At 36.3% G+C, this 27,017-nt stretch overlaps 1 protein-coding gene across 1 annotated transcript in view; it reads left to right on the top strand.

The window, feature by feature from the left end:
* Positions 1-9,120: 9,120 nt before the first annotated feature.
* LOC150106348 (rhotekin-2-like) overlaps positions 9,121-27,017 on the top strand; it is a 237,269-nt gene continuing 219,372 nt past the window's right edge. Inside the window, exon 1 of the mRNA XM_090392389.1 lies at positions 9,121-9,248. Coding sequence (XP_090248515.1) covers positions 9,147-9,248 — 102 coding nt within the window. The 5' untranslated portion in view covers positions 9,121-9,146. The remainder of the gene's footprint in view (positions 9,249-27,017) is intronic.

A 27,017-nucleotide genomic window follows, 5' to 3' on the forward strand; every position in this document is an offset into this window, starting at 1 on the left:
TCCTCAATGCGTTACTCGATGGACCTGTTTGTTTGGCCAAAGTAAGGAATGTCACAGTCACACCAGATCTGATAAACACCGGGATATTTAAGATTATGATGACGAGGTTTTGGATGGCTTACTAAAGAACGAATTTTTAGAAGAGGAGTAAATAAAGTTTTTATGTTGTATTTTTTAAGAACCTTGGCAAATTTGGGAGAAACAGAGCTGATGTATGATATAGAGATATTACCTTTTACATTATTCGTCTCTCCATTATGGCGACCAGGAGGATTAAATAGGAATTTTTTAGTATTTTTTTAAAATATCCATTTAATCGAAAAGTAGATCTAAGAAAATTGATTTCTTTATGAAGTTCAATCGGGTTCTCAAGAATAGAACGTGCCCTATGTCCCAAAGTAGAAATTATTTCAAATTTCTGATGATGATAATGATGGGATTGAATATGGAGATATCTATTGGTGTGGGTAGGTTTCCTGAAGATCGAGATTTTTAGTGGTCAGTTTGACGTCTAAAAATGGAAGGGAACCGCTAGCTTTAAACTCAGCTGTAAATTTAATATTTGGGTGTTGACCATTTAGATGGTCAAGGAATTTCGGGAGAGATTCACCGCCATGGCTCCAAATTAGGAAAATGTCGTCAACATATCGTTTCCCAATTCTTGGATTCAAGGGATAGGAAGAGATAGCTTTAATTTCCAAATCTTCAAGATAAATGTTGGCAAGTACAGGAGATAAAGGATTACCCATAGCAAGGCCATGATTTTGTTTATAGTGGGCATCCTGAAATTTGAAATACCGTGACTTGATGCAATGAGTGAGGCGAAGATCTTTTTAGATAATTTATCCTTGAGTAGTACAAGAACTACGTCTCTAGGAACATTTTTGAACAAGGAGACTATGTCAAAGCTACTCATGATGTCATCTTCTTTGGCAATATGCCGCCCGAAGACAAACGTATAGTTCAAATCTAGTCGCCGACTGGAGGAAGTTTTCCTAAGCCTCCCTTTGACTGGTTCCCGAGTTAGTCGTACTCTGGCACGAACAGGCGGGTTTTTTCTTCCGGAAAGTCGGGTTTTTCGTCCTGTGAAATCAAGAAAATGGAACGTAGAACCCATTTTATTTCAGACAGTAACACATTGGGTTAGGGTTAGGTATAATGAGATGGCAACACTTGTTTGCCGGTCTCTTCATCGGTTGTTGCCTATAATTAATGATAGGCATTGAGCACATATCTCTGATTGGCTACCGGTGGAGATCGAACTGCCCACTCAGTCTCCAAAAGCTAGGTATGGTTAAAAGGCTTCGCATACTTCCTATGAGGGAATTAACAGCGTTAGTTGATTTTTTAATATCTTATATTATTTTCTTTGAGCGACTGTAAAATACTGAACAATGCTTTCCATTTATGTATAAGTTTAATAAATTCACCCATTGGCGCTATATTTTTATAATTCTTATCAGCATTCCCAAATCTGTGGTCTTTAGTCTGTGATGAACACTTTCACTTCTAATGTATCTCTAAAATTACACACATTAAAATTCGTTTGAAGATTGTTTTGTGTACCACTACTTTACTGTTTCAGTTAATTTCTCTCTTCTTGCATAAACATTTACTTAGTTGTTTCCTACTATTTCAGATTTGCTAATTTTGTTGTACATTTTTGTATTTATAGATATACATAGATATTATTATAAAAAAAAATCTGCTAACGCCTTGTTATTCCTATATATAGGGAGTAGGCGAGGCCGTTTAGCTCTATATAACTTTTGGAGACTGAGTGGGCAATTCAATCTCCGCTGGTACCAAATCAGAGATAGCTGGCCAAAGGCTATCACTAATTAAGCGGCACGCAGTGAAGAGTGCCGCCATCTCGTGGTCACTGACCCTAACACTCGTATTTAATGTCTGGAATAATGTGGGTTCTACGGTCGATTTTCTTGAGTTTACGGGGCGAAAAACCCGAGGAAAAATCTGCTTTCCCGTGCCAGAGATCGACTAACTCGGGAACCGATCGAAAAAAGGCTTAGAAAAATTTCTTCCAGTCGCCGACTAAAGTCGAAACCAAGAGTCCTCCTTCGAGCGGTCAAGTGCCATGGTGTGCAAACGCCACATCCACTGAGCTACACAGGCCTATTATTATTATTATTATTATTATTATTATTATTATTATTATTATTATTATTATTATTATTATTATTGCTGCTGCTTTGTCGGAGTTCTGAAACTCATCGTTGGAGACTAAACAATCATCACAATATCTCTTGTTCATATCCTTGAAACCATTACCATTAACAATCAAAACATTCACAAATGACTCAGCCTAATGAGTTCGCATTAATTACCTTCGTATCCAATAATGCAAAGCACACAGGTGTGTATAATGCTATTCAATACGGGAAGTGCCAATATGCAGACCGGTTTCAACTTTTATTAAGGTGTCATCAATGGGAGCCAGACCCAAACGAGATACCAAGTTCATCTCTTAACTGTTCTGGCATGATTGGACTTCTGGTCTTTTATCCCTATTTCGGAATTCTAACAAAATTTATAGATTATGGAATATTATTGAGAACTTGGCTCGCCTACTGTGGACTATTGCCTACCGGTGAATCTTTTTTTTATTTTCTTTTATTTTTTATAAGATAGCCTGGCCAGCCTGATTGGCGAATATTTAGCGTATGTGCTCTCCAGCCAAAAGGCTGCTGGTTCGAATCCTGCCATAGGTGTCTGTGAAAACACTAGTGGTGGTGGTGGTGGTGATGGACGGCAGATGACATCGGTGTAGATGATGGTGCGAGTAGTTGCGGATCGCTGTAGTTGGTGAGATAGAGAGTTGTAGAGTGGGTGTTCTCCCTCGATAAATCTTTGGATTCCATGGAGTGGGTCAGGTAATAATAATAATAATAATAATAATAATAATAATAATAATAATAATAATAATAAATCAGTTAACGTATTTTTATTCCCATATAGGGAATTGGCGAATTAGTTTCCAAAAGTTAGCCCTATCTAACTTTTGGAGACTGAGTGGGCATTTCAATATCTACAATCAGTGATAGTTGGCCCAAGGCTATTACTAATTAAGCAACCCGCAGTGAAGATAGGAAAAAATAACTACAAGACAACAATATTCTAAGACAGAATACAAACTTCGAAGAACATTGGTTCAAATTAAAGGAACTGATATTAAAATCGGCAGAAAATACAATAGGTTACACAGAAAGAGAAAGTAAAAAGGATTGGATCTCGAATGAAGGTGTATAGGGCCACTGTGGTGGCAACTGTTCATGGATGGCAGCTACATAAATAGCAAACAAAAGAGGTTATAGCAGAGAGCCCTGTGGGATGCCTGCAGTGATGTTGCTTTCAGATGATTTATATCTTCACTCAGAGTTTACGATCGCTGCGGTACAATGTGGTAAGTTTGACAAGATCTAAAGGGAATGTGGCCTGCATAAGTTTGAAAAGAAGCTCCTTGTGCCATATTTTTCAAATACTCTGACAATGTTCAGAAAGATCATTCCTGGGTAGTTCTTCCAGTTGAACCCTTTCTGTGGAGTGATTCTCCCGGAATCCAAATTGCTCTTCGGAGAGATGAGATTTAATTTTTTGGTGACTTTCTGCATTCTCATCAGTATTACCTTCTTAGCTATTTTTTCTAGGCAGGAAAGCAACATGAATGGGCAATATTTTGGGGAAGGTATGTCACTTTTCCAAGTTTTGGGATTAAGATTTCGTTGCTACTTTCCGTTGAACAAGGAGAAATAGTGCTATTATCAATGCAATATTAAAATATCACAATAAAATAGTACATCGTTATACTATTTTTGTGATATTTAAATATCATAACGATGTGCTTTACGGCTCTATATGGAGGCATTTGATGATTTTGTTAGAAATCGCATCTGGGCCTGATGCTCTCCTAATCTTAAGTTTAATGATGATCTCATGTACCTCTGTAGGCGATATCAGTTGTTTGAGGTTTTGTAGTCTGTGCGTTTTAGGTTACAACGTACCCAGGTATGTATTTTACTTTTGAAGTCTTGATCTGCATGAGTGAAGTTTGATGTATGCTGCTTCTCTAGGCTGTCGGCAAAGGCCTCAACTTTGTCTACATCACGGTAAACCAGAGTACATTTACCATTAATAGTTTGGAGAGGTTTACGGTCAGTGCATAGAGACTTGATGTTTGTTCAAAGAATTTATTCATCTGTGTTAAGGACTGAATGTTTGCCTCTGTTGATTTCGATAGTTTTTAAGTGCATATCGCAGTTCCTTTGTAGCCCTATTTAGCTGTTTTCGGAGCAAACGTTCTGTGATATTAGCGCCTGTTGCTATTCTGGGTTATGGTGTCCTATGATTACTGTGTTCCTGTTGGCCCCAAAGTCATTGAACATGTTATTGCTTCAATTTGTAGTTCTGTTGTTTCAGGCTGTGTGCTTAGCGTTTAGGTTTCTTTCTTGTAGCACTGTTTCATTTGAGTCTAGAATTTCAGTCAAGACTGCTTCCAGTAGAGAGTTATATCCGGAGTATATTTTCAAGTGACTCGCATTTGCATTTGGGACAAAGGCTAAAGTAATGCAGAAGTCATATATTTCACATATTCAAGCAAGTATTGAAAAGATGTAACACTTTATTATTAAAATACTCTGGATTACAGCTATAATTATATGCACCCGAAATTCGGATACTAAGGCAATTAATGGAAGTCACGTGCCTCTTTATACAAGTAGCCGAGTCATGAAAATTCTTCACACGTAAACTTTGTTTGTTTATACTTGGATAAATGGTTAACCATCCATATGGTCACAAGGATAAAAGATATCTACAAGATAAACTTTATATCCATGTTATTTATTTTAATACTATCCAAATGTTATATGTACTGCAATGGACGCTTCGCCTCCATGTAATTATTGACGTGTATATACAACAAGGTGGTTTCGGTCGTTGAACAAGAATATAATTTGTTGGCATTTTTAATTTAAATGGCTGCGAAGTTATCAATAACAATCAATATTATTATTATTATTATTATTATTATTATTATTCCTGATACCTCCAAGGAGTCCGAAGACTTATCGCGGGAGGACACCTACAACTGCCTCTACACCTAACCTCTACTACGAATCATCTCCATCAACGTCATCTACCGCCCACCTCCAACACCACCACAACTAGTAATTTTTGTCTGTAAATTGCGTGTGTTCTGAAGGGCCGATTTGTATGTATGCGGGATGAAAAATCCGAGTTTCCGGGAGAAAAAACCCTGCTACCTCCGTATGAGATCGGCTAACTCACCTTCGATTGAAATCGACCAGATAAAGATACCTCCCGTCGCGACGAGAATCGAACTTAGGCCTATTCCAATCGAAGGGCCAATGTACCGTCGTTCTTCCAATTGCGCTAAGGAGGCGCTCAAGGGAACTTAAGGAAAAATCGTGTTAATAGCAACCATAGATCACGATCCCCGGGGCAGAGCTGACTACTACCGGGTGCGTCCCCAGGTGGCGGATCGGGGAACAGCCTTCAGATATGGAGGTTAGCTGCGATATAAGCAGAGCAGTCTGGCGAATAAGCAGCCGTGGACCAACAGCGACTGAGCTATCAGGGCGTGGGGGAGCAGAAGTGTTAACTCTGTCTCACTTAAAACCTCACAAAGCCCAATGACAACTCGGTGACATGGCGAGTAGTGCCGCCATTAAATAAGTACCTACTGGAGGTCACAGCCCCTGACATTGGGAAGCAGCATTGTCAGTACTGACACAAGGTTGAAGCCAAATGATGACGGAAAAGCTTGTGATCAGAGATTTGCAGATGGCAATATGATTATATTGTGTACGTCTGTAATACTGCGGAGCAGAAAGCAAATGGAGAAACTACTGCTCTACCTTATCTCCAGAACAACCACCATGGCGAGCAAACCCTTACAATTGGCCCCAAGTTCCTGGCGTCCCTTAAATGGGACAGGGGTGCGAAGAATCTCCGGGCTCAAAATGGTGTCCACTTTTAAAATTGCAACTTGGAATGTCAGAACTCTGTATGAAGCTGGCAAATTAAGAAATGCCACAAGAGAAATGAAGAGGCTGGGCATCCGGATTTTGGGAATTTGCGAGACAAGATGGCCAGGATCTGGAAAGTGTCAACAAGATAATATGACAATGTTTTACTCTGGGAATGATGAGAACAAACATCGACATGGTGTAGCTGTAATAGTAGATGAAGAAATCAATAAATCAGTAATAAATTGGATTCCATTTTCTGAAAGGATAATGCTGTTACAACTTAAGGGAAACCCCGTTAACATAAATATCATCCAAGCTTATGCACCCACAGCTGACAAAAGTGAAGAAGATGTTGAAGAGTTTTATGAACACCTAAAAGAGATTAAAAACCTAACAAAGAAACATGACATAAACATAGTGATGGGTGACTTCAATGCAAAAGTGGGAAGAGGGGGTGATGGAGAAATTGTTGGCGAACATGGCTTAGGCACCAGAAATGACAGAGGAGATCGCCTAGTCCAATTCTGTCAGGAAGAAGATCTAACAATAGCAAATACCTGGTTTAAACTTCCACCCAGAAGACTGTACACTTGGAAATCGCCTCAAGATAACCAACATAATATTGTCAGAAATCAAATTGATTATATACTGATAAATAAAAGATTCCACAGTAGTATAAAGAGTGCAAAGACTTATCCTGGAGCAGATATCACATCAGACCACAATCCCATAGTTGCAGAAATACGTCTTAGATTAAAATCAGCTAAAAAATCACAAAAGAAGAAAAAGAAAATTGATGTAGAAAAACTGAAAGACCCGAACATAAATAAAAATGCCAAGACACAGCTTAACCTGCGATTACAACAGATTAACATAGAAGAAAATAAAAGTGTGGAATCTCTTTGGAATAGCTTAAAGAATGCCATCGTAACAACAAGTATTGAAGAAGTAGGTTATGTGAATAATATAAAACAACAGGAATGGATGACAGATGAGATTCTTTCTCTTATTGATACAAGAAGAATGTATAAAAACAAAGACCTAGCCAGGTATACAGAAACACATAACATCATCAAGAAAAAAAATAAAAGAAGCCAAGGAAAATTGGATGAAAAATTTATGTACTGAAATTGAACTGCTTCAGAAACAACATGATAATTTCAATCTGTATAAGAAAATCAACGAAATTTCCGGAAAACTGAGGAAAAAGCAAATAGTGTCTCTAAGAGACGAAAATGGAAAAATAGTTCTAGAAGAAGAGAATAAAGCACAGATTTGGATAAAATATGTAACAGAACTTTTCAATGATACCAGACAGAAGCCTATAATTATAAAAGATAACATTCAAGGACCAGCAATCATGAAATGCGAAATAGAGAATGCTATACAAACAAGTAAAACAAGAAAAGCCAGTGGACCAGATGGTGTGCAAACAGAATTTTTAAAATTAATCGAACCAGAAAACATCAAACTTCTTGAAAAACTATTTAATAAAATATATGAAAGTGATGAATTTCCATCAGATTGGCTCAAATCTACATTTATCACTACCCCAAAGAAACCCAAAGCGAATTCCTGTGTTGACTTCAGACTTATTAGTCTAATGAGCCAAACATTAAAAATATTTTTGAAAGTAATTCAGAATCATATTTATAGAAAAAGTGAAGAAACTCTAAGTGAAACACAATTCGGCTTTCGGAATGGTTTTGGTACTAGAGAGGCCCTTTTCTGTACCCAAATATTGATACAAAAATGCATAGAAAAACAGAAATCTGTCTTTATGTGTTTCATAGATTTTGAAAAAGCATTCGACAAAGTCAGACACACCAACTTAATAGAAATCCTTCAACAAATAAGGCTAGACGAACAAGACATAAGACTAATAGCAAATCTGTATTGGAATCAGTCAGCTACCGTTCAATTAGACAACATTACCACCAGTGATATTAACATCAAAAGAGGAGTGAGACAAGGATATGTGCTCTCACCACTCCTGTTCAACATATATGCAGAGGTAATCTTTAAAAAAGCATTGGAAGAATGTCCAGAGGGAATCACAATAAATGGAAAGATTGTTAACAACCTACGATATGCAGATGACACTGTGCTAATTGCAGATAACATTATGGATCTCCAAAAACTCGTTGACAGAGTATACATAGAAAGCCAAAGAATGGGAATAAATATAAACATCAACAAGACAAAATACATGATCATCAGCAAACATCCAGCCTCATCAATGAAACTGACACTCAATGGGAAAAATATTGATCAAGTGTCAAGATATAAATATCTTGGTTGCTGGCTTAATGAACGGTGGGATCCAGAAATAGATATAAAGACAAGGATTGAAGTTGCACGGCAGTCCTTCATGAAAATGAGAACACTATTCTGCAATAAAGACCTAAACATGGAAGTCAGATGCCGAATGCTGAAATGCTACGTGTGGTCTATTCTGCTCTATGGAGTTGAAACATGGACATTGAAGGCGACAACCATCAAGAAAATCGAAGCCTTTGAGATGTGGCTATACAGAAGAATGCTAAAGATATCATGGACAGAAAAAATTACCAATGAAGATGTCTTAAAATCCATTGGCAAAGCTAAACATCTTGTACAAATAATCAAGAAACGAAAAACATCATATCTTGGCCACATCATGAGAAACAGCAAATACCAACTTCTACAAACTATTTTGGTAGGAAGAATTGATGGCAAAGGAACTAGAGGAAGAAAAAGAATATCATGGTTTGACAACATCAAGACGTGGACAGGAAAGAGCAGTGCACAACTGCTCAGATTAACACAAGATCGCAGTTTGTTCGCCAAGATGGTCGCTGACCTTCGATAGAAGATAGCACAATAAGAAGAAGATCACGATCTAAGGTTGGCATCAAACTTACTTCACTTTTCTTTTGCATTGTAGTTTCCGGAGAAAAAGATATAAAGACTATTAATATTTATGTGTGAATTTTTTGCAAATTTTAATTCGATCAAGGGAATTTATTTTTTCAGAATGGGGATAATTATTCTCTTCTAGCGGTATTGTAGGGTGAGAAACGTATAGTGGCTTTAACATTGTCTTTGCAAACGGTAAACATGGCTCCTACTCTTCGGTTTAAAAGGCGGGCTGTTCAAATGCCTTCTACTTTTCAAAATAATTTTGATTATTTGAAATTTCTTAGCGAAAGCAAGAAAAAGAAGTTATCAAGATTAACGATTCGGAAGACTGCAAAGAAGGTATGACTGTACTTGAACATGATAGCGGAAATCTAATACAAGCTCATGGCTGTTAAAAAGAATACTTTTATTATACCGAAGGGTATTTGTGCAAAATAATTTAAGTCTTGAAAGCAGGGTTGGGACGAATTGAAACCAATATTCGCCTCATGTGGCGAAATGTCTGGTAAAGGATACCGATCTTTAGGAAGACCAACGCTTTTTTTTTTTTTTTTATAAACATGTAATACCTTAAAAAAGATTTCCATATCGCTCTTACCGTTTTGCGTGTATAACCAAGCATCGTTTTTGATTAGGGATATACGTTGACATTCATCCTCGCTGGGAAGAATCTTCTTCCCTGAACCCAGTCTTCTCTCAATAAAATTGAACAAATATATTTCTCGTACTGAAAGTGTGTGTGTGTATAACGCTTAAGTTTATTATGAGGTAGTGTGTGTGTGTACGTACGTACGTTCATACATAATGCTTAATTTATCAGGTAGTGTACCAACAGTAATATGATAGTATCTGAAGCTTCAATATGTGCTTTTGGTTGGGTGGGCTTAGGTTAGATAATCTGGTTTCTATGGTCTTGAGACCAGACATAGTACTTTTTCAGGCCCCTAGCAAACAGGGCTATTGTATAACAGTGAGTGACAGAAATGATGTCACCTAAGAACTTTATATAAACATTCATGCCTAAAGTGAAATTTGAATCTACAGCTTGTTGGTTGTAGAGTGGTATGCTCTTCATTTTGCCAACCAGGTTTTTTCCATGCCACTGAATCCTGCACTTCAGGAGAAAGGTTTTGTGGAGTAAATTGAAATACTAAGGAACCTAATTAAAATTCTATGAGTTTGCAAGGATGTGAAAATTTGTATGTTGCCATTTACTGTCATTCAAACTATCACATACTGCAAGTTTCTAGGACCATATCCAGTAGTGTAGCTAGGTTTTTGATGGCATTAGCAAATTCATAGCCATACATATTTTTTTTTAGTGTCACAGTTTTGATAATTGTCAAAATATGCTGTCTTTGATACTCTTCTCACAACAGTATTGACAACAGTATCGTTAACTGCATGAGACTGTCATAGCATTCCTTGCCACTGGTCATAATCTACCTTTTTCATATAAATATATAGAACTTGTATTCAATTTCTGCTTAGTATATTTAGTGATTACTAAGATCTTGATTACTAAGACCTGTTAAGTTTAACATTTATTTATTGTTTGTATTCCATTTAACTTTTAACTAATATTTTTGAAGGTTTACATAAATTACTAAACAAATTATTCAAAAAATACACTTTGAGTACTGGTTTCAAAAATATGTAGTTTCTTGTATTCCATCTCTTTAGCTGAGAAAAGCAGATAATATTCTTCAGGTACCAAGTATTGTTTCTCAAACATACTTGAAGCACTTTTCTGTACACTTATTGCACACAACAATACCTAGTATACTGCATCTTGATTTCTGTTTTTTTTTTTGTGTGTACATGCTGGCACTGAATTTCACTCAATTGCCCACCGTCATCCATTGAAAGAATATTTTTTCATCACTTTTCCCTAACCACACTGAGAGTGAATTTCAATCACTCACCTGCACATAATAAATATTTCTCTTCTCTGCTCAGCAGCTTTATACAGCTTTCAGAATGACCTGGTTTGTATCCATTGCCCTTTGTAGTAGCTGATCTGTTTGGTCAGATTTTCTCACCAGCTTATAAGAGTCAACATTATCTCCTTTAGTCTTATCTGCTTCTTCTTCTACAGCTTGTCCCACTTAAGTAGGGTCACTGTTTTTAGTGAATCTCCTCCACATCCTCCTGTCTTGGACTGTAACAGCATCCAAGTTCTTCATGAAGTCCTCCTCCACCAGCTCCCTCCATCTCTTCTTTGGTTCACACTTCCTTCTTCCCTTCACATCCATCTGCATGACCTTCCTTCCCACACTTGTTTTCCCTCATCACATGACCAAACCATCTCAACCTTGCCTCCTGTATCTTCGATCCTAAGTTCATAACTTTCACCATTCCCCTTTATATAGACATTTCTCAAACAATCCTTTCTGGTCACACCCCTTCTTTCTTTGCCTCTTTCTTCTCTTCTTGCTCCTTTCCCTCAATGCTATTAGAGCCTTGTTCTTCAAACTGTGGTCTGCGGAAATTTCCTGGCGGTCCCTCAAAAATTTCTTCATCTCTCAGAAACAACGCTCCAGCCACATATATCAAATTTTCTAACCTCTAAGCCACAGCAGATGTCGTACTAGCTAAAAATTTTAATTTTATAACATTGGATTTAATAAATAAAATACTATCTACATTGGAGAAATATTTCTTGTATTTTCCCCGGTCCGCAAGTGTAAAAAGGTTGAAGAACGCTGTATTAGAGTATTCGAGGGCTAGGGGTGAATCTTTCCTATTTTGCTATGTCATCTTGTCTTATGCAGCATCGAAGGGAGCATACTAGCTCCAATAGGTCCCAAGCCCGGATATATGGCAAGGGTTGACATCAGAAAGGGCATCTGGCTGTAAAACTTCACTTCCAGCTCTAGCTATGATCTAGTCTTATCTGCTAAGCTGTACAAATCATACCTTACTCCTATACTCATCTTTCCACAGGTCTGATACTATAGTTAGTTACTTCTGGATTCTCTCTAGCATTTCCATATCTCCTAGATAACTGGAAGCTAAGATCTGTGCAGAGCAGGCCAGATTATCTGGCTTGCAATTTCTTGTATAATAGTAGAATTACATTCTTACACCTAGTTGTCAGATAAGAGGTTCTCTGGATCTCTTTCACAGCTGTTGAAGTTATCCTAACTTCAACCTTTTATTCTCCAGCTAATTCCCCCCCTTCCCCAACACACACCGAGTCTCATTTTTTCAGCCTTACCAAACATAGTATGCTACATTCTATGTTTTATAGCCAGTATGCAAAATTTCACATAAGGCAACATTAAACTATTATCCATTATACTACGTATCAAACTAGTGTGTTCCTCAATTTTAATGCCATCTGCAGACTGCTGAATACCTTCCAACTCTGGATTATATTGTCAGTGTATGCCTTAAGTAGCAACTCTATGGAATTGACACGCTGCATGTATCCTCTCTTTAAAGACATCCTTCCTATGATCAGCTTGGTGATATCTATCAGCAGATTATTCCTCATATGCAAGCCGGTCTGCATAACTTACCTGCTATCTGTTTTGCTTTCTTCTTAGTTTTAATATCAATTTTCATGTGATATTTTTTGCAAAATCCAGAAAAATTACCATATATGGGTCTCTTTCCAGTGCAGTTGTTAACCTGTTAGAAAAACAAGCTTACTGAAACGGTATTGCTCTTTAATGAACAACCACAACCCTTGGGAGTGAGAATCCTGTTTTCCTAATCCAAGTTTGTATTCTAACCTTGACCAACATCTTCACTGCTATTCCTGAAACATAAACTAGACGATAGTTAGACATCACACCATAAGAATGCCAAATTTAGAAAATTCTCTAACTTTCTCTGGCTTGGTTTCCTTGCACAGTTATCAATCTGTGTAAGTTACACATAGACACAGTTGAAAAATTATTTAATTCAGATAGATTAACTGTAATACAGTTGGCAGTTAAACAACAATGAAGGTATATGGAGAATGGGATCTCTCATTATATACAGTTGTGAGACAGCCAGGTAAAAACTGATACTATCAGTTGAAATTTGCATATGTGTGATTTTAAAAAAAGAAAAGAAACAGCATATTTTTGCATGCAATAAAAACTTATACAGGGTGTTTCAGGAGGAATAGTAAATATTTCGGTAGGTCATAGTATCGATTATTCTGAGTAAAAAGAGTTCGTATAAACATGTCCAGTTGCCAATGGACGTTTTTTTGAAACTGTCGCATAAAAAGCTATTATGAGAGGTATTAAAGAACAATAAATGACTTATTGTTTGTATTTATTGATAGTTTGAATGATACAAAACAAATAATTGACAAATACTGTAATTTATAATTCATAATAAATGTTCAAAAATTCCACCACCAATCTCAATATACAGTAGACACCGCTTGTTGTGATCACTTTGGGACAGTCACTTTTCGATAATAATAACCAGCTGATAACATTAAGCAAAGGATATAAAAAAATTGCATCATTTATTTCAGTTTATTGTTATGAACGTTATTTAATTTAATTTGTTGTTATAAACAACTTTTTAATAAGCAACAACATAAAATTTATTTTAAAAAGTTATCTAGTGTTGTCTGTTTGAATATAATTGTTCATGTACATAAATTGCTCATACTTATAATGCCTTTTGAAGTTTGTCGCTGTATATGTTGCACACCACAACGAAATATTCGTGGAGCTTCTTGCATCTGGGCATTGGTTGGAGGCAGGGCCGTTCCGTGGGTTTGCGATGCCTGGATGCAAAATTTTTGTGCTCCCCCCCCCTTCCATTAAAAATTAAAAGATCTCAAAGTACAATAACATGTTATGAATCATTATTATTCTGCACATTAAGAGGAATATATATTAAAATATATTTTATGAATGTGTTCGATTATGCCGCCCTGGTTCGTTGCACCCTGGTGCGGAACGGGCCTGGTTGGAAGAGCTTCTAAAATTTGTTCTTCTATACTTGTTTTAGGTTAATTTTCTTCTCATAGTTTAAAGTTCTCATTGGAAGCAGCTTGAATATTTCCGACACTGTCATTGTAGTCACCACTTCAACATTGTTATCAATATTCAAGCAATTTTCAAATTCTTCTTTTGACATACCTAGGGTTTTATCAAAAATTTCATTTGTAAGATATCCAAATTTTTCGGAAGAAAGAGTTTCAGAGTTTGTTTTAAAAAATTCGCCTTTTTGAAAGCAGCTTTCAATCGTCTTCTCTGAGACTTGCTTCCATGACATTGCTACCAAATGCAATGCATCAAGAAGGGAAATCTTTTGTGCATTTACATTAGATTGGTCTTTTATATAATCAAGTTCAGCTATAATTCTCGCATGAACTTCCCTGCGTAATAAGCTTTAAAAGCTTGTATGATGCCTTGGTCACATGATTGAATTAATGATAAGTGTTTGAAGGCAAGAAAATTACTTTGATGTTCTTTAATGATAAATTGTTTGTGTGTGTCCAGTGCAGTTGTCTACTAAAACAGTTTTTCGCTTTAAGATCCTACTTAACTAACCAATTATTGAAAATGTCATTAATCATCGAAGCATTTGCACTAGAACAGTAGTCAACATGCAAACTTTTGACACCTTTAAAACACTGAGGAGTTTTACTTTTTCCAATCACTAGGAGCTATCATTTCTCACCTTTCATATGAGCACAACAAAGAACTGTCACTCACTCTTTTGAAGATTTAAATCCTTTAGTAGTTTCATTTTTGAACATATAAGTATGCTGAGGCATTGCACGAAAATAGTCCTGTTTCGTCTGCATTGTAAATATACTCGAAAGAATATTCAGCAATAATTTTTGGCCACTCGGTGTTAATCCAGGCATCAGCTGACAAAAAAATCACTTTTTTCTTTATCATGAATACGCTTTTACGCAATATTCTCTCGCTTTTTCCACCTGTTAAACCATCCATCAGTTGCAGTGAAATTTTCTTTTCTTCCCATTGTTTTTGCAAGATCTGCTTCTTTTTTTTGATGCATCCAAGGTCCATTAATGGAAGCATTCTTTTCACGAGCATTACTAAACCAAATTTTTAATGCTGATTCAACTTGAGTATCCTTACCGGATCTGGCTCTCTTCCAATCCATGTTCTCATTAGTAAGAGCTGAAATTTCAATGTTTGATCTGATTTTTAAGATCTTACACAGAGTAGTTGTGAAATTTTTAAATGTACAGCCACACTGCGCTGACTTATTTTGGACAATTTATCATAGCACTCCAAAATTCTTTGCTTTTCTTGAAAAGATAAATTTTTATGTTTTTTACTTTTAGTGTCATAATGCTAAGGGCTGATTTAACGAGCACTTAGTCAAATTCACTTATTGAAAGAGAGCAAGAAAATAAACTCGAAAAAGCACAATTAGACCGTATCTATACTCCCCCTACATTTGCCTGGAAGATTTAAGATTAAAGGAAGATTAACAAATAAAAGCCAGATTTCGACAAATGTTCTTTGTCAAATTTTCTCCTGATTAACCTGATTATTTCTTAGAATTCTGAGATGCAGAAGGCTAAACATTTGAGGATTGCGATAACAATAATCGGAACTTTGATTACAGTAGACGGATTATTTTTAATTAATTTTATATAGTGTGTTTTGGAACCAATTGATTTTGATAACAATAGTCGATTGATAATATTGTCCGTGATCACAATAAGCAGATTCTACTGTACTTTGCAACTCCTGTGGTAATTATTATTATTATTATGTGACACCTGAGTCCAAAGACTCATCGAGGGAGGGCACCTACTCTACAACTCTCTGTCTCCACCAACTACTACGAACTGCAACTACCATCATCATCATCATCTACACCAACTCCATCTACCACCCACCACCGCCACCACTAGTATTTTCACAGACAACCACAAACATCCATGGTGAGATTCAAACCCACAGCCTTTTGAGTGGTTAGTGGATACGCTAACCACTCGGCCAACCAAGCGGTAATAGTACGTTTTGTTTTTCTTTGTCTTTGGATTCGAACCCACAGCCTTTTAGGTGGTTAATGGATACGCTAACCACTCGGCCAACCAGGCCGTAATAGTATATTGTTTTTCTGAGGTTGTCTTGACATTCTTTTATGAGGTCATCATTATCCATAATACAAGCAATTAGTTTGTATTTATTCTCTTTTCATCCATATCCACAAATCAAAATCTAAGAGAGTGAGGTCTGGAGACGTTGGTAGCCAATGAATACTGGACCACCAATTGATCCATCATTCAGGGAAAATTCAATTTAGATATCGTTTCCAACTGACACTATAATGTGCAGGAGCTCCATCGTGCTGAATGAACATACAATCCTTGTAACTAAGAGAATATCCTCCACTACTAAAAATTGTAGATAAATGGGTCCTGTAAGACAATTTGGTAACTTCAATTGTCAATCATACTGCACCATGCATTTACAGAGAAATGATGTTGGAAATTTGTTTCTACAGTGATATGTGGATTTTCATTGAACCACTGGTGCTAGTTATGGGTGTTGTTGTTACCGTCATGGGTGAAAGTAGCTTAATCATTGAACAGTATTAATGGAATTAATTGGCAACTAGCATTTACCCATTTACAAAATTCTAATCGACTGCCTTCATATCTTGGGAGAATGCATTGCACCCAATGTATGTGAAATGGATACATACATTGGTGCAATGTATGTGAAACCTTACTCACATAATGTTCACCATACTCTTGTATGTGGAACACCAATATGTGCAGAAATTCTCCTTATGCTGGTAGAAGGACTACATTCTACCAACTGAAGGACATGTTCTACTTCATCCATTTTGTTCATTTCCAAGTTCAGAAGAAATATGACTTCTGGGAACAGTACCAGTCTCATGCAGTTAGTTGTAAACACTAGTAAACACTCTTGAATCCAGTACTCTGTGGTTAGGAAACCATTGATGGTATAACAACCATAAACGAACATCATATCGGCATATTCAGCATCTGTAAAGATGGTGGCATTCTCAACAATTCTAACATGAAATTGCATCAGGTTATAACTGTTTCTTGGTCACATCTGATTCTGAGAGCAGCGTGCGCATCAGAGCTATACGTGCCAGTTTCAAACAGCTGTATCTCTGCATCCATTGACAATTGGACACATGTTCATATGAACTTTTTTTTTTTTTTTTACTCTGAAATGATCGCTCATGAACCCAGAATCTCATCGATGTATATTTACATCGCTAAATTAAAAATTTTGCAAATAATAATATATGCTTGAAATTCATTATCAGACTGTACTGTAGTTAAATATGAACCTTCAGCTTCATTATCCATGAGGATGATTGACTTTTATTTCCAAGTTCAGAAGAAATATGACTTCTGGGAACAGTACCAGTCTCACGCAGTTTGTTGTGAACACTCTTGAATCCAGTACTCTGTGGTTGGGAAACCATTGATGGTATTCTCTACAAGTATCAACAGCACTTCCATTACAAAAACCATAAACAAACATCATATCGGCATATTCAGCATGTGTAAAGATTTGTGGCATTCTCAACAATTCTAACATGAAATTGCATCAGGTTATAACTGCTTCTTGGTCACATCTGATTCTGTGAGTAGCGTACGCATCGGAGCTGTATGTGCCAGTTTCAAACAGCTGTATCTCTGCATCCATTGACAATTGAATACATGTTCACATGAACTTTTTTTTTACTCTGAATAATTGATACTACCACCTATCAAAATATTACCATTCCTTCTGAAACACCCTGTATAATTAAACAGTATAGTAATAATAATTTTTAGATTTTTGGCTTGGAGAATATCATTAAGGTTGAAATTTGGGCAATGCAGAAGTACTTTAGATTTTCTTTAAAGAGACATTCATATTTATAGGAATGTCTGTGTACTCATTTGGTATCATTCAAAGGATCCTGTGGTTATCCCATGTTCTCCTAGATCAGATTTGTCAAGTTTTTTTTTAGGTAATGTAAGATTGATGCATTGACTTGTAGTTGCATGGGACTGAATAGATTCCAGGTAGCATTTGAGATGGCATCATAGAGCTAATTGAATTTATAGGCTTGAAAGTTGGGAAAATGTTAAATTTCTTTAAGGTATAGAAATGCAGTCTGAAATGCCTTTTTAAATGGGATGACAATTCTGTGTGAGTCTTCTGTTCTAATAAAGGACAGAGAAAAATGGTTGATAATTTTGTCTACTGTTTTGGGATTGTAACCAGTGGTGGGATTCAAATAATTTAACATCCAGTTCGCTGCCCTAATGACCATTTTAAGTATAAAAAAACGACATACCAAAAGGTAGTTTATTATTTCATATACAGTTAATACTTAAATAAGAACAATAAAAGAGGTACACAAAACTAGATTATGTTATAAGAAAGAGTTTTAAAATATCAATGAAAAAATATTAAATAATACCCGACAAAAAAACAATAAAACTGTTATTTAAGATATTTCCATGTTGCTTCTTGATTGACGTCCTCACTTGAAATTTTCTTCGCTTTTATCCGAGCATCATCGGCTGTGTGATCTATCCTTAACCATCTTTTCACTGTAGGAGTAGGATCCCATTCCTTTAGAGTTAGGCCGATTAGACTAATAGTCATTGTGTTTGATATATTAGAAACAGTTAGGCGGCTTCTCTTCTCTGAACATATTATGTTCACTTTGAAAAACCCTTTTCCGCTTCTGCTGAACTTACAGCAATTGTTCTGACAATATTTTTAGCTCTTTGAAAGCTTTCAGGAATTGCATAATTCTGGGAATTTTTTAAAACATTTTCCACGAAACCTCAATAATCATTAATATCAATTTGGTAATTAAAAATGTCATTAAATACGAGCAATTGTTCTTCAGCTGCTTTCCATGGAACTAGTACTTCTTCAATATTCCAATAATCTGGCTCCAAAAAATTGAGAAATTGTAATTTATTCCTATCTTGAAATTGGCTACAACTTGCTTTTAAATGTTCACAATCCATCGGTCTTTTTTTCAAATTCGTTATGATGTTTTCTAAAAGTCTTTCCCGAGGAAGCCCGAGAAATCGATGATTTTCTACAAATTTTATATTTTTGAAGGTTTATGAAGTAATTAATTCATCAACTTTTTTTCGTATATGCTGTTGCACAGATGAAAGTTAAAAAAAGAGTGAGGAATGTAAATTTGTGATTTCCACATTGGGTGGCTGCCAAGGTGCCCACCTTAAAGAGAACCCTGATTACAAGTGCCATTTTAACAACCGGTTCGCCAAACTCGACAAAAAATTTGGTATCGGTTCTGCCGAACCGGCTGAATTCCACCACTGATTGTAACCACTGAGAATAGCAGATTCTTTAATTGTAGAAATTTATTTTTGAAGTAGATCAGACAAAGAACAGATAATGAACTCTGGAAAGGGAGCATTTAATAATGTCATATTTTTGTGAGGGATGGTGAGCTGAAGTCTGGATATATCAACCTGAAAAAGCTTTACAAAAAACATGTTGATAAGGAACCATCTAATTATATTTTTATAAGGACATCAAGGAAGTATATATGACTAAACATACACACATAACCACAGTAATCAGATTTTTTAATAAGTAAATATTTCGTTCTAAGTATCATAGGACATTATCAGTACAGTTAATTCAAACAATACTAGGAATCACGGTTAGGGTGCATGCTTACAATGGAATCCATATACTTGTGCAGTAGCATGTTATGGAATTAAATTAAAATATATCTGGACAGGGGAAAAAAAAATTACATTAAAATGAGATAACATTTTAATGAGTTATCTCATTTTAATGAATATTTTAATATAATATTTTAATGATTTATCTCATTTTAATGTAATCTTTTCTTTTTTTTTCCTCCAGATATATTTTAATTTAATTCGATAACACGTAACTGCATGCATGTAAGGATTCCATTGTAAGCATGCGCCCTAACTGTATGTGATTCCTAATATTGTTTGAATTAACTATACTGATGATGTCCTTAAGACAAAATATTTACTTATTAAAAAATCCTATTAGTGTGGTTACGTGTGTATGTTTAGTCATGAATGTTCCACAGGTTTCATTATACAACAAAGGAAGTATATACTGTAGTTCCATAGTGAAATTGATTCTGTATGAAGGTTATTATTGATTTTGTAAGAACATATCTAGTTTTTCACATGAATGATTCCAAACATCAAAGATATCATCCACATAGTGAACCAGTGGAAAAAAAAAAGGAAGTCACAAGAGAGGATGTTGTGATGTGCTGCTATATTTACCAATTTTCGGGTTGATGCACCAAAGAAGAAGAGAGTGAACCATATCGAAGGTTTTGGATTAATCATTAAATTTTTTTCTTCCATTTATAAGTAGATGGCAAGGATGGGAGATATCGGAGAGCCCATTACAATATCTTCCATTTGTTGATAAAGGTTTTTTGTTCCAGCTGAAATATCCAGAATTATAAAAATGATAAAAACTTCCATTTTCAGTGGTTTCAACACCATAACAGTAGAGGATTATCAACTATTTTTCTCCACCCTCTATTAGAAAAGAAGACTTGTGCAGAATCACCATGCTGGTATGTTAAAGGCATGTTAACACTTTCATTGCCAAGCTGAAAATTGGAATTTCGTGTGGTGGCCAAATTTTTTATATTTTTTTATTTAGTTAGCGACGTCCACACGATAACGCGTGATCGGCCGTTTGGTGAGAACTCGCATCGCGTGATCGCACGATATCGTTCATTGCCAAGCTGAAAATTGGAATTTCGTGCAGTGGCCAAATTTTTTATATTTTTTTTATTTAGTTAGCGACGTCCACGCGATAACACGTGATCGGCCGTTTGGTGAGAACTCGCATCGCGTGATTGGCAATGAACATGTTAAAGCATGTTTCTCTTACCTTAAACAAGTTTAACATGTTCACAACTGTCAATCCTATAAATTCAATTAACTCTTTGATACCATCTCCAAAAGATAAATTTCCATCTCTGCTAATCCTGGAATCTATTCAGTCTCGTGCAACTGCAGGTTATTCTAATCTGGGCAAACGGGTCGGTCTGTTTCTATACACTTCTGAATCCTACATTACCTCCAAGAAATGGAACAACTTGGATCTAGCAGAACATAAGATTACTAATATTAGACACAGGATCCTTTCAAATGATGCCAAATGACTACATAATGTTTCCATAAATATGAACATTTCTTGAAAGTTCTGAAGTACTTCTGCATCTCCCAAATCTCAATCTTAATGATACTCTCCATGCCAAAAATCTAGGAAATTAAGAATTATGCTGTTTAATTATGTTTTTTTTTATTTCACGTGCACTTGCATTTCATTTTTATTATTTTTTAAAATGACATGCTTGCACACTTCAGTTGATCCTAATAGTATTAGTTTTACCTAAAAAATGAATATAAGGAGAGAGAGATTTCATTCTCTGTATACTTCATTGTTTTTTTTTTAATTTGCAACTGTATTATTACATTGATGATGATACACTAATTGAAAAAAAGATTTGTAGATAATCTTTCTTAATTAAATACTTTTTCAACTCTCTGTATGTAACTTATACTGATTGATTGTAATGCACAGTTATCTCTCAGTAAATGTATTGCCCTGTTATAACATTCATCTGCTGCCTTGACTTCTCTATCTGAAGGTTACTTTTCTTTCCCATGAAAATGTCATCTTCCTTTGTGACTTCAGTTACTAAATCTCCATCTGTTCCTTTTTCCAGTTCCAAGCTGGAAGAAATGCTAAATTATTTTCTTTTTTATTTATTTTGTTTTTCTATTACCCTTTTGCTTGTAGAGGTCTCAGGATCTTTAACACAATAGTGTCATGTGGGAAGGAATCTGTTAATAATTCTTGAAGAATTGGAGAGTTTATTTGCAATAAACATTGATCTTATGTAATATTGTATGTCTGCCAATCATATATAAACAGCTTTCTATTCCTGTTCTTTGACATTAAGTGGAATGAAATTACTGCTGAGACTTGCTGCTCCACCTTTCCATGGTCAGATTACAGACTACTTGTTTTCCTGATCCAAATACTTACTCTGATCAAACTGTAGAAATTCTTGCTGGAATGAAGCTCTTTATTCCATGCTCTTAAAAAATTCCTATCCATTCTTTATGCTTGTGCTTTTAATTGGTGTCAAGGTAGTTAAAGGGAAAAAAATCATCATCATACTACTGAGTGGATAACTTAGTGATCCACTCAGCACTATGGAAATAAGGTATATATACTTAGTCTGCTGAAAAAAAAATAAAATAAAGTTTGACATCATTACACAGTTGATGCACTTCTCTCTCTTCCTTCCCCTCCCACCCTCTTTTTTCAGCTTCTTCCCATCCACAGCTGGATATAGATCTCCCTCATGAATTTCCAGTTGTTTCTGCTTTTGGCTAATGTCTGCAATTTTATGTTAAGCCTTTGTAGCTCATCCTTCCATCTTGTTCTTTGGCAACATTATCTTTTGGTATTTGCTCAGTGGTTAATTTTGCATGCTTTCATTTGTTACATGACCACTTCATCTACATTTACATGTTTTACAATATTTCATAGTGTCCTCTACTTCAGTTGTCTTTAATTCTGTTCTTTTTTTGTTATGCAGATCGATCTTTTCTAAGGATCACTTTTTACCCCCCCCCACGCAATCTTTCTTCCTGTTTTTAAGTTGTTGTCCATGTCTCACTTCATTAGGTAAACATTGGAATAGTGCATGTATTAAATAGCTTTGTTGCCTCTCCCCTCACATATATCCTCTCTCAAATGATTGTCAATTTCTTCACCACTCAGAATTCCACAAACTGATTAGTGTCCACCACTCTAGATTCATACCAGATCTAATAGCCTGTAGATCTGGTACATCAGAGGCAGCAATAAACATACCAATCTTTTTAATACTACACTCAGCTCAAGAACATCCACTTTAGAATATTTCACCCTTCATCCAGAAGGGTTTCGCAAGGTTGGCAGAATCCTCAAAATCAGTGAGTAAACTCTGTTCAGGGGCATTTTCATGGAAACAGTAATACAGACATGATCAGAGCATCTCCTTTGTGCATATAGCCTTCAGGGAATCTAGTGCCAATATCTAGTGGTGAATCCTCCTATGCTGAGAAGGCAACTGTAAAAAAAAAGGGTAGGGACCTTTATGTGTATGTTGGCCCTACCTCTCTTACGCCACTGGTATATATATATATATCCCAAAGCCTGGAAACTGGCCCACATTCAACCCATTCCTAAAAAAGGGTGATAAATCACTACCATATAACTACCACCCTATCTCACTCACTTCAGTCCTATCTAAAGTGATGGAGAAAACTATAAACTCTTAACTCCTATTCTACCCCAAAGGTACCCAATTATTAAGCAATCAACAGGAGATCTACTCTCATACATCACCTATCGCTGGACAAATGCCATGGAGAAATTCGGCAAATCCCAAGTAGTTGCACTTGATATCTCTAAAGCCTTTGACCGGGTCTGGCAAAGGCTTACTAAGCAAACTTACATCATTTGGACTGTCTCAGGACTTCTGCAGATGGATTCCAGCTTCCTGTCTGGACGAATACTGTGTGATGGTAGATGGCTCCCTATCCTCTCACCATCCAACTAATGCTGGGGTCCCACAAGGTTCAGTTCTCTCACCGACCCTCTTCCTTCTATATATATATATCAATGACCTACTTCAGTTGATCTCTAGCCCAATACACAGTTTTGCAGACGACAGCAAATTACACTCCTACCTCTCATTTGACAAACCCTACTCTACGCAACTCACTTCGACCCACAGAACATCAACCACCATTGCCCTTAATTCTGATCTCCAAGCCATCCTCCAATGGGGCTCAGATAACCTCTTCAATGCTAGTAAATCCCAGTTCTGTCTTATTTCTCACAAAAAAGAACCATTTTCTCCAACATTGTTTTTGATAACACTCAAATTCCCAGACAAGATGAGATTTCTCTTCTCAGAATTATCCTGACATCAAGACTCTCCTGGCATAAACACATCACAACCATTGCATCCTCGGCTTCCAAAAAACTAAGTTTTCTTTTTTGCTCAAGATGCTACTTCATCTCTAAACAGCTGTTAACATTATACAAATCGCAAATCTGCCCAGCTATCAAATACTGTCTCACATTTGGAGTGGAGCTCCTAAAAGCTCCCTCAAAATGCTTGACTCAACACTGAGGAGAGCAATTAGACTGATAAATGACCCATCTCTCACCAACTCGCTCCCTTCACTTTCACATAGACGCTTGGTCTCTGCGACTTGTATATTCTATAAATATTTCCATGGAAAATGTTCATCTGAAACAGCATCAATAATTCCTCCACTCTGTACTAAGCCCATTGAAACACGTACAGCTGCTGCCCAACATTCTTTCACAGAACAAGTTTCTTTTCCTCCTCCTTCATCCCTGCTACTCCTGTACTGTGGAATAGTCTTCCCCTGATGTATTTCTCAAGAAATACAACATACAAGTTTTTAAATCAAATGTAAACAAGTTTCTCTTTTCCCAACCCACTACCCATATACGGTACTAATGTACTATAGGTTGACAGCCAACTTCTCATATATGGGCCCAAACATTAAAAAAAAAAGGGGGGGGGGAGTACCAATTGTAATTGCTATCCACAAAACATTGAATTATTCTTGAGGAGTAATATCAGAGTGCAACCTCCTTGATTTTCCAGATCAAGAGATCTGCTCTGAATTGAAAGACTAAGGAGTGGCAGCCATAAGGAAAATCCTCATGTAGGGATGGGCACCTGCTTTCTACCTGGAATATCATCCTTGCTCCCAACACACCTAACTCACCATCTATCAAAGCAGGCAATCTAAACTGCCCAGTTAGACTACATTCTGAACCCTTGGCTTTTCTTTGAATATCAAAAGTGTGGTAATTTTCAAACTGCCTGTTATGGCTCTGTCATACATGTCTGATGTGGTAGTAAAGATCATGAGAATAAAGAATAATAGAAAAAGACCAAAATGCCCTAATTCTGAGGGAGATCATCTGTGTACCCTGAGCACGGCAAAGGTGGAAGATTGAAAATTAGTTCCAAAGAAATTCCCTATCAGAAGGCAAGGAAGCAGTATACCACAAATATAGCCAACATCTAGTGGTGAATCCTCCTATGCTGAGAAGGCAACTGTAAAAAAAAAAAAAAAAGGGTAGGGACCTTTATGTGTATGTTGGCATAACCTTTTCATACAACATCCCTAAATGGTATGATTTGTTTGCAGTCTCTTTAGATTGCATAGAAGAGAAAAATTGATATGGGTTCACAGGAGTGAACCCATATCAATAACAGAAGTAACATGGGAAAATTCCCATGTTACTTCTCTTAAAAACTGTTAATTTTACAGCTATTTTTTCCTGCTTTTGTTTAGGAGTGTCCCTTTTTTTAATGTCATTGGCTTTTTACTCAAGAATTCTTAGGTCATTACAGGTGTATTTTAGAGACAAATATATGTAGAATAAGAGAGGAAGAAAATTCACACGTACCTTTTTTGGGTGTTGTTGGTTGTCTTCTTTCTGCGATATGCATACTTCTGCTGTTAGGCTGTTAAAAGAGAAGGGAGTTTTGGAAAAAGTGGGAGGGTTTAAGGCAATGTGGGAGAATTAATTTGACAAAAACAGGTTTTTTTTAATATATATGTATATTATTATTTTTAAGCACGCTTATTTTTTTTTTTGGAGGGGGGGAAGAGAGAGATGAAAGAGAGGGCTGACAATAGAAATTGTTTTTCTGAGGAAGGGGACATGTTTAATGGAAAAGGGGTTGGGGAGGGTATTAACAGGGTGCGGAACCCTACATAATCTCCAAGTGTTGGAAGCTCCACAACATAAAAATTAGGTCACAACTCTGACCAATAGGCAATAACACAAGCACTTCACAGGCAGAAACATCAAACATGACATAGCCAACACTTCTCCCATGAGTTCCGAAGACGACGGCACATGGTTGAAATGACTCACACCCTGTTAACCCTCTCGCTGGTCCCTTTTCCCATAAACCCTTCCCTTTCCTCAAAAGAAATTTCTATTTTCAGCCCCTTCTTTCATCTTTTTCCTTCCCTCCAAAAACAGCACCCTTAAAAATAGTAAGATATAAAAACCCAGGTTTTTCAAATTAATTCTCCCACATTGACTCAATCCCCCACTTTTTTTTCCCCCAAAACCCCCTTCCCTTTTAGCAGCCTAACAACAGAAGTATGCACATCGCAGAAAGAAGACAAATCCAGTAATGATATCGCAATACAAAATGAGCCATCATTTGTAAGGACAAGATGAGGGACGGCCATTCTCAATAGCCATCCCTTATCTTATAGTGACCTGTCCAGGAGTGGTCACTATCCTTGTGGGCAACCATATCCCTCTTCCAGCAAATCCCACTTAATACAAGTGCAGGCACTTGTCTCTGCACTTGTATTAAGTGGGATTATTAGTGACTATTAGTTGGATCTCTTATAACAGTATACTACATCTATATTTGCCTTTCTCTCTCTTGGATGATATTGATATATTGTAGCTACCAGATATTCACTTTTTTTTTTTTTTTTTTTTTTTTTTTTTTTTTTTTTTTTTTTTTTTTGCATGGTTGCAAAGTATATCACGGTGGAAAATCGAGCAAGTCTGACTACTCACCTTCTCTTCCTTAACAGAATTTGATTTGTTAGCGCTTCTCCTGAGTGATGCAGTGAGTTATGTGACAATGTATTACACAATCTACTACAACTGCAATTCCCAAACATCCATTTGGTTTACACTTTACTGTAAACCATGGTGAAATGCAGCAGCTAAGGAAGTGTGGATGAAAACTTGGAATATCTTTCGCAGATAGCTTACAACAAACCCCATTGCTTTCAAATGTACCTGAGCAAGGTATTATCTCTTGTCAGTGCCAAAAGGAAACTTGGATCTAATACACATTTTTTATAACAAAGCAACCAACAACAAAGACGTGGAATAAAATTTCGAAAATGAAGGGCACTCTTAGATTTTTTTCTAAAACATCTGCAGTTTCTTCTTATCCCCTTGGAGTTCCTTGCCCAAAAATGTAAAGCAGAAAAACAAATTCTTATCTCCTTGAGCAGTA

The sequence above is a fragment of the Typopeltis vanoorti genome, chromosome 5, assembly GCF_054136105.1.
Source record: "Typopeltis vanoorti isolate ZY-2024b chromosome 5, IOZ_Tvanoo_1.0, whole genome shotgun sequence".
Classification (NCBI taxonomy): domain Eukaryota; kingdom Metazoa; phylum Arthropoda; class Arachnida; order Uropygi; family Thelyphonidae; genus Typopeltis; species Typopeltis vanoorti.